General features: G+C 40.0%; 1 protein-coding gene across 1 annotated transcript; it reads left to right on the top strand.

Annotated features, from left to right (window-relative positions):
* Positions 1-395: 395 nt before the first annotated feature.
* On the top strand, positions 396-14,769 carry asmt (acetylserotonin O-methyltransferase). Its single transcript, XM_070914953.1, has 8 exons — positions 396-497; positions 1,353-1,527; positions 1,910-2,039; positions 2,936-3,004; positions 6,360-6,478; positions 11,784-11,924; positions 13,475-13,597; positions 14,552-14,769. Exons 1-8 carry the CDS (start codon positions 396-398, stop codon positions 14,767-14,769), a joined length of 1,077 nt encoding a protein of 358 aa, XP_070771054.1.
* The last annotated feature ends 4,253 nt before the right edge of the window (positions 14,770-19,022 follow it).

Below are 19,022 nucleotides of genomic sequence, written 5' to 3'. Positions count from 1 at the left end.
CTTCCAGAAGTGTCAGTCACATTTTGGGGTCATGTAAACTGTGGGAAACAGGTCTGGTATGAGAATGCACTGAGTGAAAGTCTCCATCCGAGTGTGTTGGAGTGGGAATCATAATGAACAAGGCGGCAGTGTATTGCCACAGAGTTGTTTCTTTGTCCAATGCAGACTGAGCCCCTGCTCTAATCTGGGTTATCTGGCTGTAATCAGCTTAGCCCACTGCTGCACTCACTGCTGGGTGGGCACTTTCTGTAGCTTTAGTCTGGTTCTGTCTTCACTGCCACTCATACATACACCTGTTGAAGTGTCTCCGGAGCAGCACAAACAAGCAGGGAAGTTCACTTTGCATGTAGAAAGAGAGTAGAGTCTTTTCCTGGAGTCCTGTCCCAACTATGGCCATGGCTGAAGGTCAAGAGATGGGTTCGTCTGAGGGGACACCTGCTGCAGACATGTACCCCAGAAAGATACTGGAGTATATGGAAGGATTCCTCATCTCCAAGGTAACATGCATGTGTAGTGCTTACACACTCACCTCCATGGCTGACGTACAGCGATGCAGCCCACCTTTACTCACTTTAAGGTTAAGTTCCCCTCCTGATAGATGATATTGTAATAGCATCAAACATATCAAAGCCACAAGGATATAGTTTCTAGAGAGCTAAAATTATTAGTCAATCAATTAGTCAATCAACAGAAAAAGAATTGTCAATGATGTTTTTCAATTGTGATATTTGCTGCTTGATATATTTTAGGCTATTGATTGTACATAAAAAAGCCTTTTTAAGGCTCTGGAATATTGTGATGGGCATTTTTCCACATCTTATAGATCAAACAATGAATCAAGAAAATATTTGTGAGATAATAATGACAATAATCATTAATTGCAGCCCTAAGTCTCTTAACAGAAAAACCCCCATAAAGTATTAATATAATTTGTGAAAATAAATAAGATTTTTAGTTTGATGTGTTGCATGTAACAAATACTGGATGATAAAGCTTTAATTGAAAGATCCCAGTAAGTAAATCTTTGCAGGATGCAAATGGTGAAAGGAGACGGACAAGAAAATCAGCAGAGAGTAATGCACCACAGCAGAAGATGGACACATGGATACTTTTGGTCTTTCTGTTAAATTTGAAGCACACTGACACTATAGTACTATCGTGATTAGTGTAAATATATGGTGCTATATGCGACTATTGATATAATTGATCAGATAACTGAATCAGATAACTGCAGATAGATCACTGCATTCTGTTCTACTCTGCTCTCTCTCTCTCTCTCTCTCTCTCTCTCTCTCTCTCTCTCTCTCTCTCTCTCTCTCTCTCTCTCTCTCTCTCTCTCTCTCTGACACCAGACTGTTTTCTCCTCATGTGAGCTGGGTGTGTTTGATGTGTTGCTGGGTGCGGAGCGCCCCCTGTCTGCAGAGGAGATCAGTCAGGCGATTGGAGCCAGTCTGGACGGCACACAGAGACTGCTGGCTGCATGCACTGGCCTGCAGCTCCTCAACACACACGAGGACAATGGACAAGGTCTGTCAGCACATAGACACGCCAAAAAATAATGTAATAACTCAGTAATAGTGTAACATCTTGTACCTCTAAATACATGATAATAATAAGTAATACTAATAGTAATAATGATAAGTCTTATTTATTAGTATTATTATACACAATGATTTTAAAAATATTTATCAGCTTTTGTTTCATTTCTGTCCATGTGTCATATTATCAGACATTCATTACATTGTCAATTGCTGCACCACCACCTACGTGCACACCTGCCCTCGCCTGTGTCCTGTCTGTCTGTCTCTGTCTCCCACATAGACACCAAAGATCAAACTTTGTCTTAACACCAGCAGTGAGTCATCCACAGCCATCTCCTCCTCTGTCTCTCTCCCACCACCTGTTTCAGTGTTTTACAGTAACACAGAGCAGGCCAGTGTCTACCTGACCCGCTCCAGTCCTTTGTCCCTCTACCAGTCCATCCAGTACAGCTCCAGAACCATCTACCTCTGCTGGCACTACCTGACCGACGCCGTCAGGTCAGTGTCTGCAGTCTGGACGAAGTAGAAAGAGTTCATGCCACTTTCATTTTTTTGTGTTTGATGCCTTTTCACAGCATCCATGTAGGTAAAGTCAGACCAGAGCTGCAACTAATGATGTGTTTATGTCAATTACAATGATATAAAACCCTGAAAAACAGCAAATATTTATCTACAGAAAGGAAGTTGTTTTCCTTCTATATTTATATTACCGTTTGCAAAAACTTTGGCTACATGTGTGCTTTGCCCCTCAAGGGGTGAATTGTCTTTGCTCCCTCTTGTTGGGGTGCAGGGCCAAACAGTTTGTGATGCTTTGAAAAATAGGTCAAGGTCACCAAAGACAACGCTACAGTAAATAATGCACAAGTAGGGTGTTAGTCAATTAAATGAGGAAGCTGAGAGTAAGAAGTGCTGTGAGAAGTGGAGGTTTGATTTGTAGCCTGAGGATGTGGATTCCCGTCCTCCTTTTCTGTTTGAACAGTGTCTCAAGATGGATTTTAGTCTCATTGTTATGTTTGAGGGAGGACAGCCAGCAGCTCTCAGACAGCGTGACTGGATTCACTGTGGCTGACAAGTGAAGTCCATCTGTGAGAAACACTGAAAACAGATAGAAGTAAAGATGCTGCCAAAAGCAGCTTCATCTAAATGACTAATTATTTTGTGTGCAGGTGTGCAAGAGAAACATGTGAGTTTACCTAAAATTGATCTTATTGATTGTATCGACTGTGACGATGAGATGAAGCTGGAGCAGAGTTTAACCAGCAAGACGATTAATAACCTAGATTCCACATTTTCTACACTCACTTAGCAAATATAATAAGTAAAAAATCATCAAATAAATCACAAATATCCAATATTGCTCTATATAATATGGTTCTATCTTTGCCTTGTTCCAGAGAGGGAAGAAACCAGTATGAAAAGGCTTTTGGAGTCAGCTCGAAAGACCTGTTTCAAGCCCTCTACAGGTAGGACGGTGTCTTTGTTGAACACACACACACAGACACTCACACACACACGCACACACACTCAGACAGATCAAACACACATCCTTGCTCATTTACATTCCATCCCTGTCTCTCCATCTTAAGCCTGTCTGTCACTCTCCTCTCTCTTCCCCCTAAAAGAACAGACTCGTGGGATTTATTAGGAGGCAAAGGATGTGTGTGTATGTGTGTGAGAGAGAGAGAGAGAGGGTGTGGGCAGTGATGTGAGGAAGCTCGGAGCAGAGAGAGAGGGAGAAAGAGCGAGGGAGAATGTATCTGCCATTGTCCTTGAGGTCTCATGTGTTTATAGTATCTAGTGCCCACAGTTTTAACGCTTCACTGATCTGCTGGTCAGCAGTTTTTTAGGGGTCACACGCTAGAAGTTTCACACTTTGTTCACTAATAGATTTTGATTGGCCTGCCTGAGGGCCTGTACTGAAGAACACTGCCAGTCCCAAAGAAACAGAGGCCATTAAAACTGAAGCACAGTGGAGTAACTTGCTAAAACATCCTTACTTCTTGTCCTCATCATGGCAATGATTTGCAAAATTATTGTACTTTAATGAAAGGGAAGATGAAACAGGTGTTAAAATACCCATTTCCATTATTATTTTACACCTGAACAATAAAATGTGCAGATTTATGAATTAGTGTTGTAATCCTGAACACACACTGCTTCAGCAGGAGTAGAAACCTAGAGATTGGACATTTTTACATGTAAACAGCCATGCATTTTGTTATCTTTGGATTTTTACATGCAATTTATGTTTTTGTATGTTGCTGGTTGTTGCATTTTCTCTGTATTTGCCTCATTTTTTATTCATTTTTGTTCTTGTGTCCTTCTGAAAAGCAGCTGATGATCTCACAGAAACTGCCTCATTCAAAAAAAGATGCTCGCAATATGAGCATATTCAGAATATGAACCATGCATACATAACGTAACACATCCTTGTGCAGATGAGTTTGGAATTCAGCTTTAATTGATTGAAAATGAAAATCCCCCGACAAGAAACATTTCAACACCTGTGCACAATTGGTTTAATGTGGAGTAGCAGTTGTTTGTCCCCGCTGATTTCCCCTGTGAATACTGTGGGTAAATTAGCAAGGGGAAACAACCACTGAAGTCATTCACTGCGTTCCTGGAGCGCTGTAGCAGGAGCAGGAGGATTCAAAGCTGGCTGGATGACTCAGACTCCTGTTTACTCATCGCCATTTAACCAGCCGCGTACCGCACCTGAATAATTTACAGCCGAGTCTACAGCTTGAATTCTTACACTTGAGAAAGCAGGAAAGATTACGAGAGAAGACAGGCAAAAGAGAGCATGGATTTAGAGATTTCAAAAATATACAAGACATTACTTAGTAAGATGTTTCAATCCTACAGAGGTGTATTATTTTGTTTCTGTATCTCAAACATAGTAAGAGGTTTGATACTGAAATGGTTTTAATGCTTTGATGTGAATTCCTTGAGTGACCATTAGAATAATTAAAACTAGAGCATGAAATACAGAAGTAAACAAGTGAAAAATGTAGTCCATTGACTGATAAAAGGAACATAGTTAATGACATGATATTAAATGCAATGTTTTTACAGTATATTGTAAGACTGGGATATTGGGACAGTATCTCATCTATGATTGGATTCTTTAGGTTTACATGTTTGAACATGTAAAGAACATATCCTGTTTACAAACCTGGATTGGCTTTTATTCAGGTCATAAAACCCGGGTTATTCTAATGCCGTAAAATGCACACTGTGTACTAATATTCATAATATATCATTTTGGCACTTAGTATACCATTTTGTCCTGACATAAAATTATACAACATGTGCGCTGACAAAAGTAAATCAAACTGCAACTTTGGAAAACTTTCACCACAGTGCTTAGAATTTGAAAATGTCCCTCATCGGCACCTTCCTGTGATAGCACCAATAAAAAAACAGAGGAAGAGACAGATCTGAGCCATGGACACTGACATAAATGGGCAGATAGGACACATAATCTGCTCCAGTTTTCAATGGGATTGTCATTTTTTTTTTTTATCAGGTCATCTGGAGATTTAATACTTTTTTTTCAACAATAGCATTAAACACATTTAAAAATCAGGAAAATTTAGTATGAATACTTTAAAATATAGTTAATTTTGTCACTTTTCCAGAGTGAACATGCAACATACCTTCTCATGAATCAATGATCTCCATTTTGGTAGAGGTGGAAGCATGACACTAGTCAAAGTGGACCATACTTTAACTGATACTATGAGAAGTCTGCCTTTTCTTCTGTTATTGCTGATAGGACGGGGAGGATAAAGCAACAAGACTGTGAGACACACAACAGTGATCAGGCAGCCATGAACCATAACTCTGACAGTCGGTACAGATATGACAGAGACCTGCGGGGATGTTGAGGAGCACAAAGCATGTCTGTGCAGAGAGCAGACAGGTCATGAACCACGATGATGTTATAATGATGTATGCAAGGACACATCTTTTCGTCTGTATGACTGGAGACAGGACGACATGGTTTGCATGTAAATACACTCAATCAGGGACAAAAAGGGCTGCAGATGTTATCGTCGGGGGACATTCAATAACTTATGTTCAAAATGTTTCCAAATTAAAGCTGACAGTCTGCTGTTTGGCCTCAGAGTCATTTTGTCTTTTCACATCCAATGTAATCAGAGTCTGCAGCCGCAACAATGAGTCACTTTCAAACTTCTTCTGGAGGTCATTGTGTCGTCTGAAGTTGGTGATTGTATCAGATGGCCGATCTCTTTGCCACGGTGGCGTTTGGATAAATCAAATTCTAGTGTTACAGAACAGAGGATGCTCAGCTGTGTGTGTGTGTGTGTGTGTGTGTGTGTGTGTGTGTGTGTGTGTGTGTGTGTGAAGCCCTGTGGCAGGGCAGAGCGCTGGGTGATGAGGTGGAGATTCCTCAGAGCAGCAGCAGTCACCACAGGCCCTTCTATTCTGCTGCACCCTGTCTCTGTCACAAACACACACACACACACACACACACACACACACACACTCACTCTCTCTGTGTCGCCATGGGGAGAAACTTTGTAGATGAGGAGAGGCACTGTGTGTGTGTGTGTGTGTGTGTGTGTGTGTGTGTGTGCGTGCGTGTGTTTATTGTGAACATAGAGCTGCCCCTTAGTTGACAGCTTACCGAAAATGATCAAGAAAGTTTTTTGTGTGAAGAAAGCAGCAAGACTTAAGTGAAAGAGAGACAGGACTTAGATGACTAACTGTTTTCTCTCTCTCTCTCTCTCTCTCTGTGTGTGTGTGTGTGTGTGTGTGTGTGTGTGTGTGTGTGTGTGTGTGTGTGTGTAGGTCTGATGAGGAGATGGTGAAGTTCATGCAGTTAATGAACTCCATTTGGAACATCTGTGGTAAAGACGTGGCCACGGCCTTCGACCTTTCGCCTTTCAAGGTCATCTGCGACCTTGGAGGTAAGTAAGTGTGTGTGTGTGTGTGTGTGTGTGTGTGTGAGTGTTCATTGAGTCACCATGTCTAATTTCCATAAGGTTGTGGGTTCATATTCATTAACATACAAAATTGCTGGTGTCGTGTGTTAGCTGAGAGACAGCTGGCTCAGCCACACACACATATTTAGACAGTACAGTGTGTGTGTGTGTGTGTGTATGTGTGTGTGTGTGTGTGTGTGTGTGTGTGTGCACAAAAATGCATGACACACAACTGTGACCTTTTTTATTATACCCCTCCAGCCTCTCTGAGTTAATGACTCTTAGTAAATCAGTCAAGCTTCCCAACACACACAACTCAAAGTCACCTCCACCTGGAGTTTCCCTTATCAGAGATTCAGTGTTGCACCGTTGCCAAGTACGAACATCTGTCAAAAAAAAGTAATTGATTATGTTTTTCCTTCAGAGCTGAACAAATACAACAAACAACAACAAATACAAACACATAGGGTTGATACTATGTTTTAAAATAAATATTAAATATCAGTCTACCAGCGGCATCAGCTGCTGATATGTTTCTTACATAAAATCTACCACCCACAGTCACCTGCTGCTGCATAAAGAGCTGTTAATGCTCCTAAAATAATAATTAAGCTGTCTGGGTTTCAGTAGAGTTTTGTTATTGTCCCATGATGTTTTAAATACTTTTTCTGGGGCTTGTCCAGCCTTATAAGAAAATAATTAGCAGAAAAGACACTTGTTGACTGGTCAAGCGTGTGTTGTTTTAGCCCCCGGCTAAGTCCACTGTAATGCAGCTCACTTTAAAAAAATATATTTTTCTCTCCATTTGAGGCTTCATTTTATGTTAAAAATGTTCAGAAATGCGGTCTGAGTGGATAAACTTCACAAGGCCAGTGATGCAAAAGATGAAATGACATTTAACTGTCAACCTTTCCAAACAGAGTGCTTCCATATGGCAGCCACGCTAAGAAGCCAACTTTCTGACACTGTCAACTCTTTTTCTAGGTGTTTTATTTATTAATTTTTAGATAGTAATTTGATTGAATGTCATAGTGGTCCAGGAATCTTTGTTAGCCACAGTTAACATGTAACATGTATGACTGTTTATCAATGTTTTATACTCATGTATTTGTTTGAAAGCTAAAACAGAAAGTCAGTAAAAACACTTGAGCTGTGTTGGAGGCAACAGAGCAGAGGTTTAATCTGCTGAGACCAAGTGAAGTATCCATCCATGTCTGTCACAACGGTCTATTTATTTCACTCTTCTCCTTCCCAGATAATGGCTGTAATACATGATTTTGTAGTGTGACAACCCAAAGTGAGGACACAGCCCTAGTTTGTTTTTCTAATTGTTTTAATGTGATTTTGCATGGCCTGATCAGATGTTAAAGCCCTATCACCAGATTTAGGCATACAAGAAATGGCTGTATATAAGAAGGTAAAACATATAACTCCAGTTTGGTGCAGACTAATGTAACGCCCATCCATTGTTCAACAGAAGAGGACTGGTTGACCTCAACAACTCAGTCAGGTAAAAAGGAAGCTTCCTTGACTGATCTCCTGTGTGTATTTCTATTCGTCTTTGTCAAATCAGATTTATATATAAATTGTTTCGAACAGCAGGTTTCTTACAAAATGGTTTGCACAGAGAGCAAACAGCACAAGGATAAAATATTGAGGAAAAAATAAGAAAAACTCAACATGAACTCCACAATGTGAGGCAAGGGCTTCTAGAGAAATGCAGAAAAACAAGCCAAGAACAGAGCAGGACTAAGAATATGTCTTAAGAGTTTTTATCTCCTGCTGAAAACGTCATGATATGAATAACAGGAGAAACAAGCTTTTGTCTGAGAGATGTTGTCAGTTCTTTTTCATTTAGTCTCATTCAGTGTTCTTAAAATAAAAAATTAATAATGTTGTTTCTAAGAGTAAATGTTTAGTCTGTTGCTCTGTCCACATACAAGACTATACTCAGTGATAATCCCATTAAAATGATCCAGTGCACTATCCATGAAAACCCAGTATTCATGTTGTATAAGGAGAATCCCCACTACAGCAGACACTCCAACCCAGACTGAACATCTTTTTGTTTAACATTAAAATTGTTAAAGTGCTTCAACATTTATCAAGAAAAAGAAAGCCAAGAAATCAGCAGTTATTTTACATTCACAAATTAGTCTTCATTTCTCTCCGGGCTCAGTCAGGCAAAGGAACAGCATGAGGCTTGCTGTACCAACACTAGTTGACACCCTTAGGTGGCCACCTCGTGTGTGTGACACCAAAGCTGACCACACAGGGGAGCTGTGAAGCCACTAAAAGCATACGTACTCATTCACACACACATGTAGGCACAGACACACATCCCAGACCGTCCTCCTGTCTTTTCTTCCCTCTCCTCTGTGACTTTCTCACCGGGGGGGTTGTGTGTTCATGTTTATGCATTAAGGTGCATCACCAAAAGAGTGCGCGTGTGGACAGCAGGAGTGTGAAGGGAGTGACTGCGGTGTCCCATTAAGTCTTTGTCTCTCACACAGCATATGTTGTGTGTGCACACACCTGCTGCTCAGGTGCTCCGTCTGTCTGTCTGTCTGTCCAACTTTCTGCCAACTAGCTGACTTTAATCCAAAATCAGGTATCAGCCCACATTCAAAGTCCTTATCATTTATCGTTTTTATACTGGTCTTTCACCTAGATTTATTTTAATGTGACATTTAACAAAACATTTCAATTTTATGTTTTGTTTAAAAATAAATAATCAACTTAAAGGTTACTGCAACTGTAAGGAAATCATATTCATGTTTCTGAAGCACAGTTGTTTTTAATGTGAACAGCCATCTGCGTCATGTTACTACACGTCACAAACACAGTCATGGAAAAAGGTATTCTCATCATTAACATTAGAAAAAAAAAATACCACAATGGAAGAATATTCAAAATATATGCATTCAAGCTTTGTCATAGTAAGAGAGAACAAGCTTTGGGAAAGTATTGAAAGTATCGATAGTATAGAATAGATAAATAGAATAGTCTCTTTGGTAAAATATTAACTTAACTTGTAAACACAGCACTTTAATGTTTTGAGAGGTTCACAGGGTCAGACCATTTTGTTATATCAATCTACATTATCTATCTAAATTTATCAATTGATGATAATTGAAAATATTCAGTTTTATAAACACATTAACACACAAACTTAACTAACAGCATGAAGTTTTGTTTTCTGTCTAGTTTTAAACAGCCTGTCCAAGTATTAAAGAACTGTCCCTCAGTTTGATAATGAGAGCCTGTTCTGATCGTGTGTGGTGGTACAACTCTTTAGTTTACATTTGAGCCAGTGCAAAGGGGCACCCCAGTGATTTAGTATTACACTTTCATAAAGTCGGGGGACTTGCCAGGGACAGACTAAAAAAAAAAAGAATGGTCAGAAAACATATGCAGCATGAGTCCGAGATATCCTGACTTTGAGTTCCTAGTTTGGATCAAGTTCTGAAAATGCTGGATCCTACACTTCCCACAATGCAACTCAACAGCGTCTTTCATTAGACCCTCCCTGCGGTAAACGCCCACATCTTTCAACCCCACTCTCCAGTGCAAGCCGAGATAACTCTGATTACATCTTCTGAGAATTGACAGAAGTACATTATACAACTGTTTCCACAGGCTGAGGAATACTCCCCATTGTACGTTAACTAATCTTAATGTGTAAAATCAGTTCCCCTTCAGTGGTTCCTCCACACAGTTGAATGAGCTGAATGCAGACGTAGTCACCAGTAGTTGTGCATTTGGATTAACAATACACTAGAATTGTTCTGTTTTTTTAATTAAATAGTCACATATATGCACAAATAAATGTATATCAGATAACATACAGATAAAGTAAATAGAAAAAAAACTAAAAAGAGAAAGAAAAACATCCATCATAGGACTTTATTAACAAACTGAGGCAGCCAGGTAAGCTTGGGGTCTTGTACAGCGTGTTGTGTTTGGTTTTGCTCTTCCTTGCTGCTCTTTGATTTTTTCCCCTCTGCTGACCCCTGTTTGATGTGAGAGCCAAAGAGTATTTGTGCGTTGTGTGTGTGTGTGTGTGTGTGTGTGTGTGCGTGTGTGAAAAAGCCTTGTAAGAATACAGACTGATACAGCAGCAGTAGGTCATGTTAGGAGGAAGGTACAACCGGGCTCTACAGTTTTCCCTGTACACAAACACACACGCACACACCTAGGTCTGGTTGGCTTTGTAGGTTTGTCAAAGTGACATCCTTTGATCCTGTATTCCACCTCACTGCCTTTCCATCACTCTGTCCCATTCATGCATTCTTCATCTACCTCTTTCTCTCTCCATCTGTCTCACACACTTTCACTCTCACTCTCTCTGTTTTAAATTCAGATTGCTTTATGAAGCATGAACGCTGATAATAACGCTCTCAAAGCATCAAGTTGAAATATTCATATTTTCACGTTAAATCCTTGTTTCCGTCCTCGTGTGTGTGTGTGTGTGTGTGTGTGTGTGTGTGTGTGTGTGTGTGTGTGTGTCTGTGTGTGTGTGTGTGTGTGTGTTCATATGCTCATTTAATTTCCTTATTTTCCACTCAAATCATCAGGTCTGACCTCTGCCCTACAACGAGTTACAGCTCTCTCTATGAAGACAGTAAGCAGCTCTGTGAGGCTGAACTAAATGCTAATGTGCACACTGATAATGCCAGCAACTAGAATTCATCCTCTGGGGACCATGAATGTCTGTGCCAAATTTAGCTGCAATCAAACCAAAACCAAATTTCATGGCAATCCCTCCAATAGTTGTCGAGATATTTCAGTCTGGACCAAAGTGGTGAAATGACCAACCAATCATCATGGTTAAAAACAAGGATTTTCAAGATGTAAAGGTGAAAATACAAATGCAGGGTGTGCATGTGTTTGCTGTTCCTTAGATTACATTACTTAGTAGGATTCCTGGACAGCTGGTTCTGCCCTGTTTCTGTATAAAGCATCAGTCACTCTAAATTCAGTTCAATTCAGTTTGCTTTATTGGCATGAATGTTAGATGAACCATATTCCCAAAGCTGCCACATACAACTGAATACAAATCATGCATATAAATAATGGGTACATACCTGAAAGCATCTGTTCCACTCATGTGACTGTGTGTGTGTGTGTGTGTGTGTGTGTGTGTGTGTGTGTGTGTGTGTGAGTGTGTGTTTGTGTGTGTGAGTGATGCGCTACCTTGTTAATGAAGGTTGTGTGTATTCATCGTGCTGTAACTAAATGTAATTCTCTCTCTCTCTCTCTCTCTCTTTCTTTCTCTCTCTCTCTCCAGGCTGCAGTGGAGCATTAGCCAAGCAGTGCACGTCAGCCTACCCAGAATGCACTGTGACGATCTTTGACCTCCCCAAGGTGGTGCGTACGTCGAGGGAACACTTTGTCACAGAGGCAAACCAGAGGATAAGCTTCCGCGAAGGTAAGTAACGTCATCACGACTGGGTGAAATTACTTGACACTTATAATCATATACAGCCAGTTCAAGTGCAGTACTTTACACACACACACACACACACACACACACACACACACACACACACACACACACACACAGTCGTGTTTCAATCACTTTCGGGGACATTATATTGACTTATATTCATTCCCTTGAGACTTACCTAACCCTAACCATAACCACTAAGTGTCCTTAACATAAGCTCAACCTAGACCTAACCTTGCCTTACCCTTAAACCAAGTCTTCACACCACCACCAAAATTTTAGGATTTAGGTTATGGCGTCATATACAAAAATATAAATCTTCCCAGGAAAAAGTTTTGAATGAGCTTTGTAAAAATGGAACTGTGTCAAAACACTAAGTAAATAAACTGAATCTTCTAATAATTGATTTTTATCCAACATGTTGCTGTGCTTCTTTTTCAGATAATATTATCCATAACCCCATTTAGACCTGGTACTAACATGCAGTCTATCTTGATACGTGAGCCTTTGCATTTAAACCTGGTATTAATAACCATTCTTCTGACCATTTGTTTGCACCTGTTTGTGTAACATTTGCTAAAAAAACATATGAAGATAAGACACATATTACATGTTAATACCAGGTGTAAATGGGGACCATCATGCTGTATGAAGACATAGTGGTAATGCATTACACAATATTTCCAACACAATAGCAAAAGTTCAGCAACAGGTAAAGGACCTCTTTTATAAAAGTGTTGGATTTATATCTTAACATCATTTCCCACATCGTGATGCCTGCTTTAAGAGGAATAAGTGCAGATGTGAGGACATGTGACATTTGAATCCTCGTTTCCTTCAAACGGCATGAAGAAATGACAGAAAACATCTTTCGAAGATATTTTCAAGAACAGCTGTGATCTGAAAAACCCCCCCCAGAACTTTACACTGCTGATGCTGTCACCTGTGTTTCTCCCGCTGAGCCGCTGCAGCTGGACTGAAAATATTTTGTACAAAACTGTCAATTTATACCTCAGCGCTGTGTTGTGTCGACGCAGCAGCTAATGTGGGAAACAAAAGTTCACAGCAGCCTGTAATCTTGAAAACCCGGGAGCCAAAATCAATTCCTGCCTCTCCTGCTGTTCTCATAGCCATGATGGTGTTGAACACAACGGGAGCTGCAACATGGAAAATCTCGGAACGGCCAATGTTTTGGGCTCCTGGTGCAGCCAGACGATATCCAATCTGTCTACCACAGTCACGTCTTAGCTACAATACAAACACGTCATTTCCCCTATAACTAGTACACCACTGAATGTTAGACAGCAGCTGGAAATTGTTAGGTCATGCACTTTTGACAAAATTTGATTACAACAGATGTCTCCCCTTTAGTCATGTCTGAGTATGTACACCACTAATAGAATCATTGTCTTATTACTGGAAGGCTTGTCATAATAATTAATAATTACATGAAATAATTCAATCAAATATAGCAGTGTCTTAGAATGCATCTGAACTGCGCAGATGGATGTGTGTGTTGTGTGTGTGTTTAGGGGACTTCTTCAAAGACCCCCTGCCAGAGGCTGACCTCTACATCCTCGCCAGAATCCTCCACGACTGGACCGACGAATGCTGCGTAGAGCTACTCAGTAGAGTCTACAAAGCCTGCAAACCAGGTCTGTGTGTTTCTGTGTGTGTGTGTGTTGAGTGTGAAAGGGATTTTTTTTTGTCCCCTGCTTGAAATGAGACGGCAGATTGTATCCAACAATGCAGCTGATCCCAGAAAAATCTGTCCTTCTGACTTTGATCAAAGACAGACGCGCACACACACCCACACACAAAAGCAGCAGGCGCTATCAGGAGGCAGAAAACCCTCTCATGTGTTTTCGTCTGTGTATCTGTGTGTGTGTAGAGAAGAGGAAGAAAAACAAACAAAAAGATAAAGTAGGGAAGCCTAGTTTTACTGGACAGAGAATACAACCCAAGTCATAGTATGAAGTAGTTTCTCAGCGGAGCCACACAGCAGACATTTTCAACAGCAGACATTTTGACTTGTTGTAGCAGGAAAAGCAAAGGTGTTACTAATAACATTAATGATGTCCCTGTTGCAGCAATTATTGCAATGCAATGCATCAATTAACAATGGTATAAGATACACCTGTGTTTAACAAGTCAAGATGTCTGCTTTGAAAAAAGTCTGTAGGAAACTTAATTCTGCCAAACAGTAAAGTCATTAAACATGAAGATTACAATGATTGCATTGCACAAAATGAATGATAAAATATCATACTGTGCATATTCTGTAATCATCAAAGTGAGTTTTGCTTGCTAATTCACACAGTCCAAAATTATGAACATTTACTGGCTTGTCCTGTTAAATTGAAGTACACCATGTTTTGATATGTTAATCAGCATTCAATTAATATGCTGATTATGAAATGATAAACGGGCTTGCTGCACTTATGTTAGCAAAGCTATTTCTAGCTAGCTAAGCTTTGTCAGTATCACTTCATCGAATCAGTCAGAGGAGGAGATAAAGAAACAAAGAAAGAGGATAAAACAATAAAAAGACAAAGAGAAAGGAACAAACAAACAAACAAACAAAGCTGACCTTTCTGTCCGTCCTGCAGGAGGCGCTGTGTTGCTGGTGGAGGCGTTGCTCCATGAGGATGGCTCTGGCCCGCTGACAGTGCAGCTCTACTCCCTGAACATGCTGGTACAGACGGAGGGCAGGGAGAGGACAGCCGCTCAGTACGCTGCCGTGCTGGCTGCCGCCGGCTTCACCAACATCCAGCACCGGCTCACTGGGAAGATCTACGATGCTGTTCTGGGACTGAAAGAGACATGAGAACGATGGAGAAGGGTACTCGAGTACTATTTTTGGATTCCTTTTTAAATTTCATGTTTCTTCAAATACAATAAAAAAAAACAGTCAAAAAAAACTGTATGACATGTATACCTGTGCATCTTCTTTTTCACTGAATCTCTATGACCTATAAAATATTCAAACCAAGGCCCATTTTTATGGCTGCTCAATTCTGGGTATTGTATATTCTGGATTATTGTGCATCATTTTAAATACATTTCCTATAAATTTGCATATTTGTTATCTTTGGAAACATTTGAGGAACAAAAATAAAGTTCTTTGGTATGAACAATGCTCGGCCTCAAAACATCTGTTTGCAAAGGACCCCAAGGTTAATAGACGAAGAGCTACTCAGTCAGCATGGTGTTAGTTGTGGTATCATAACAGAAATAGGATAACGTGCCAAACAACTACTCAAGATAACACTTCTAGCCTATTGTTTTGGAGCCAGACTTCTGTCTTAAGTGTCAGAATGGCCGTAGCAGTTATGTAGCGCCTAATGAGAACTCATCTGTTGGCTGGATGGTGTTATTGTTTATACTAAAAACTAAATACGGCACAGACAGCTTTGATATGATGCATACCGACATAATACATTACATTATAGCAGAAAAGAGTGGGAGCCTTATAATGTTTATATCCCTTTAATCTAACTTTTCTGGCCACGTTTACTTGTGTCTTAGCCCTGACTTAATGTGCCAACTGAGAAAGTGTGGTTAAACACATATTTTGTAAACCGCCAAAAATTTTAGTCAAATACAAACATGTGATGTGATGTGACGTCCTCCACTAAAAACCTTTTCATATCCCTTGTTCTTTCACTCTCATGTCAGGCATGTTTAAGCTAAACCGGGGTGGTAAGTTCTGAATCAAGGCAATCAAGTAAGAGACTAAGCTCAGTCCAGTGTGATTCTGCTGTAAATGATGAGCCTACACTGCAGAGGTCAACCTCTAGTAGACGGTGTTCAGTGTGAGCTTCCGGTCTCATTGCTAAGAAGATGAGTTTCCTTACATATCTGTTCTCATCACTCAATCCTGAGCCCCGTGTCTGAACCCCTCGCCTCTTACTGTTCTTAACAGCCTAGTAAAGCTGTCTTTGTACCGTGTTCTTTGTAATGGTGGATGTGACTCAATAAATCTTCTTCACAAAGGCCCGGGCCCATCTTTCATTTTGCCCCTATCCTCCTCCGTGCACAAGATGTATTCAAAATGCAGATATCAGCCTTTTATTACAACTCATTGTTCTCCACCTCTGCTGTGACGCAGTCTGCTTGGAAACGTTATTGAATCGATAAACACTACGCTCGTTGTCAGTGAGAAACTTGCATTAATACTAACTGTCATTTATTTAGCATGAAAATGGGCCTGCCAAAAGATAATTGCACAAAATATCAGTTGTCTGACTCTTTAGCTGAAAAAAGATCATAATCAGACACCAATATTGTCTGAACCCTGTTCTGCATTCAGGAGACGGTGCCGCCGCTGTTCACTTCTCCGTCTCTTTTCAATACACCCTCTCAGTCTCACTGCCCTCTCTATCCTCGTCTCTTCTTTCTTTTTTCTCGCAGTAATTGTGAATTATCAGACTTCAAAGTGCAACAAATTAGAATTGATGTCAAATCCTTGTGGACAGCTTTACAGAGAGTCGGCCTAATGAAGGGAAATGAAGTGCTGAGGCTGAAGACAGGTTGACCTGTGCAGAGACAGTCATAGTACCCAGTTACATGGTGCAGCATGACTAATGTCATGGTGGTTAACTAGTATCGTGTACCACTTGGTGTCAGTACTTTCGAGAAATATATCTTTTCTCTAGGAGAAAACGCTATTTCAGTTAAAACAGCAAACGTACAGGAAAAATGAAGTTGCTACTTGTCTTTAAATTTGAGGTTGAATCTGAATTAATCCAGATCTGCAATCATCCCTATAACCTGATTTAACTTTCCATGTATTTACTAATCCTCCATCCATAAAACCAGATTAGATAAGAGCGAGGTTTTTAAGTTTTTCTACGTCTTTGATGAAAAAGGTAAAGTTAACTTTCTGTGGATGAAAGTATCCCAAAGCTTTGTGTTTTTCAGTAAAAGGAACCACTGGAAATCAAAGCTGTTTGACTTTTCTGATTATTCATAGGGAACAAAATTGTTCTCTTGATTTAAAAAAGAAAAGCAGCTCAGGACATCAAAATAAAAAACCCTATTAAAAGCCGTGTGAAGAATAACAGCAGGTGTGTCGTTTAAAACTATTCAGTGGGAACTGCTTTTCAATCAGGATGCAAAACAACAATTTGGTTACATTTAAACAAACTTCACTGATTTTTTTTCCCCCCACTGCTGTGGAAAATCAGCTGTAATTCTGTGAGAGTATCTTTTCAAGTACGCTTCCCTCGCTTTTCGTCAATGATTTAGACTCGGGTCAATGTTTTCCACTTCAGCAGAGAAAGGTGCATACATTTCTCCTCTCTGCTTTTCAGTTCCATTTACTGCTCCATCTCATGAGGCTATTATTGCGCCAGCCTCAGGTTCAACCTGAGTGGGTTTTATGGATGGTTCTAGAAAGTCAGAGCTATAAAAATAGGGAACTGTGATGGAGAAGAGGATAGATAGGTGAGCTGAGGACGGGCTCTTCTACTCTCCCTACGCTGGACATGTGACTCAAATCAAGAAAAACACAGAATCCTAAAATATTGCATAGACAGGAGGTGTCCCTGTTGCCAAGTGGGTTATGAAGCATGTCATGTAACCACAATGTCCCTGGTTTAATTTCAGCAAGCACCCATACTTCCTATCGATTGTGATTAATATAATAATGAAAAAGCTGCATTATACATATCGATTACACATGTGTGTTTGTGATTTGATTCCCACACATTTATATGGAAGCACATTCCCCTCCAGGAGACAGATGAAAGGTTAGGAATGAAGAAAACAAGAACTCTCCGGAGTATCTCTTAATTATGGCCCTGTAAGTAAAAATTATGACTTACAGCTGTTTTGATGCACACGTCTGCACCAACGTAAGTATGAATTGACATATGGGGAAATCATGTGTGTGTGTTCACCTGTGTGTCTATGTTCACGTGTGTGTGTGTGTTCTGTGTACTACACTCTTTGGGGACACTCTAAATCTGCTCCACAAGTCACGCACCCTCCACCCTCAAGCTCCAGGATGCCACTTTAAGATAACAACTTCAGGGCATTTCAGGGAACACACTCAGTTTGTGCCCAGAGACTCTCTCTCTGTGTGTGTGTGTGTGTGTATATGTATGTGTGGTGCTTATTAGAGCTCCTGGCTCTTTTAGTGATGTGGTTATGTTTTCATTCCAAAGTTTTCACAGGAAACTGAAAGTTAAGACCCTGCTTTCCTTTTTAGAACCGCAGTCAGAGTCGAGCTTCACATCTCAGCGTTTTTAAACAGGAATCTCCCAGAAAATCTCAGTGTGATCAGAAGAGTCACTGAAATGCACCACAGGGATGAGGCGTCTTCCACTTTAGTTTTTTTATTTATATATTTATATATTTATATAATTTTTTTAATTTTATTTGTGTGCATTTTAAACGTATATCGTATTTTCTTTAACAGTGAGTAACAAAACCCTATTTAAAATGTTAAAATGTCTATTGGAATTGGTAAAACTATTCTTGCATCCTATGCTCTAAAAACTTTTTCTTTATGAATAAAATATACAGTGTATATTGTGTTTTACTAACCACTTGATCAAATAATATTGTACCTACATATTTATTAATAGAAGTTTACAGCACTTGGTTTGGCTTTAGAAACATTAATTATACATGTCTGATGTTAAAATGACCATGAATTGATCACCTCTGGCTCAATTCCCAATTAATGACAATATATGTTTTGTGCGTGAATGAATGCCTTGAATGTCACCAACATGTCCGGCCTAAATGTAAGATTGGTTAGATCAACCTTTTCATATGATGAACATGTAAAAATGTCTATTTTCTTCTTAATGGTAGAGAAATGTAATTTGTTTGTCAATCGGTGTGTCAGGGTTTCTTCCGTGAATTTCATCCACCTGGGTTGCTATAGTAACCTGAAGTGGCACCGTTTTGCTGTAGAAAAAAAACAACATCCCTTATGTTTCAGTCACGTGGTCATGAACAAGCAACAGGACCCAGAAATGCACTGTATAGCTCTACATGGCTGAGGAAAAATACACAAAGTATGAAAACCAGTTTGCCATCAGTTTAGAGGAGAATAAACTGTGCTGG

The sequence above is a fragment of the Enoplosus armatus genome, chromosome 11, assembly GCF_043641665.1.
Source record: "Enoplosus armatus isolate fEnoArm2 chromosome 11, fEnoArm2.hap1, whole genome shotgun sequence".
In the NCBI taxonomy this organism is placed as follows: Eukaryota; Metazoa; Chordata; class Actinopteri; order Centrarchiformes; family Enoplosidae; genus Enoplosus; species Enoplosus armatus.
The sequence above is the reverse complement of the archived record's forward strand: the minus strand, read 5'-3'. Positions and strand labels throughout refer to the sequence as shown.

Excerpts from the sequence above, each read along its gene's own strand:
- asmt (XM_070914953.1), top strand. The coding sequence starts at position 396 with ATGGCTGAAGGTCAAGAGATGGGTTCGTCTGAGGGGACACCTGCTGCA. Across the intron at positions 498-1,352 it reads AAGGATTCCTCATCTCCAAG|ACTGTTTTCTCCTCATGTGA; the intron begins GTAACATGCATG and ends CTCTGACACCAG. Across the intron at positions 11,925-13,474 it reads GAGGATAAGCTTCCGCGAAG|GGGACTTCTTCAAAGACCCC; the intron begins GTAAGTAACGTC and ends GTGTGTGTTTAG.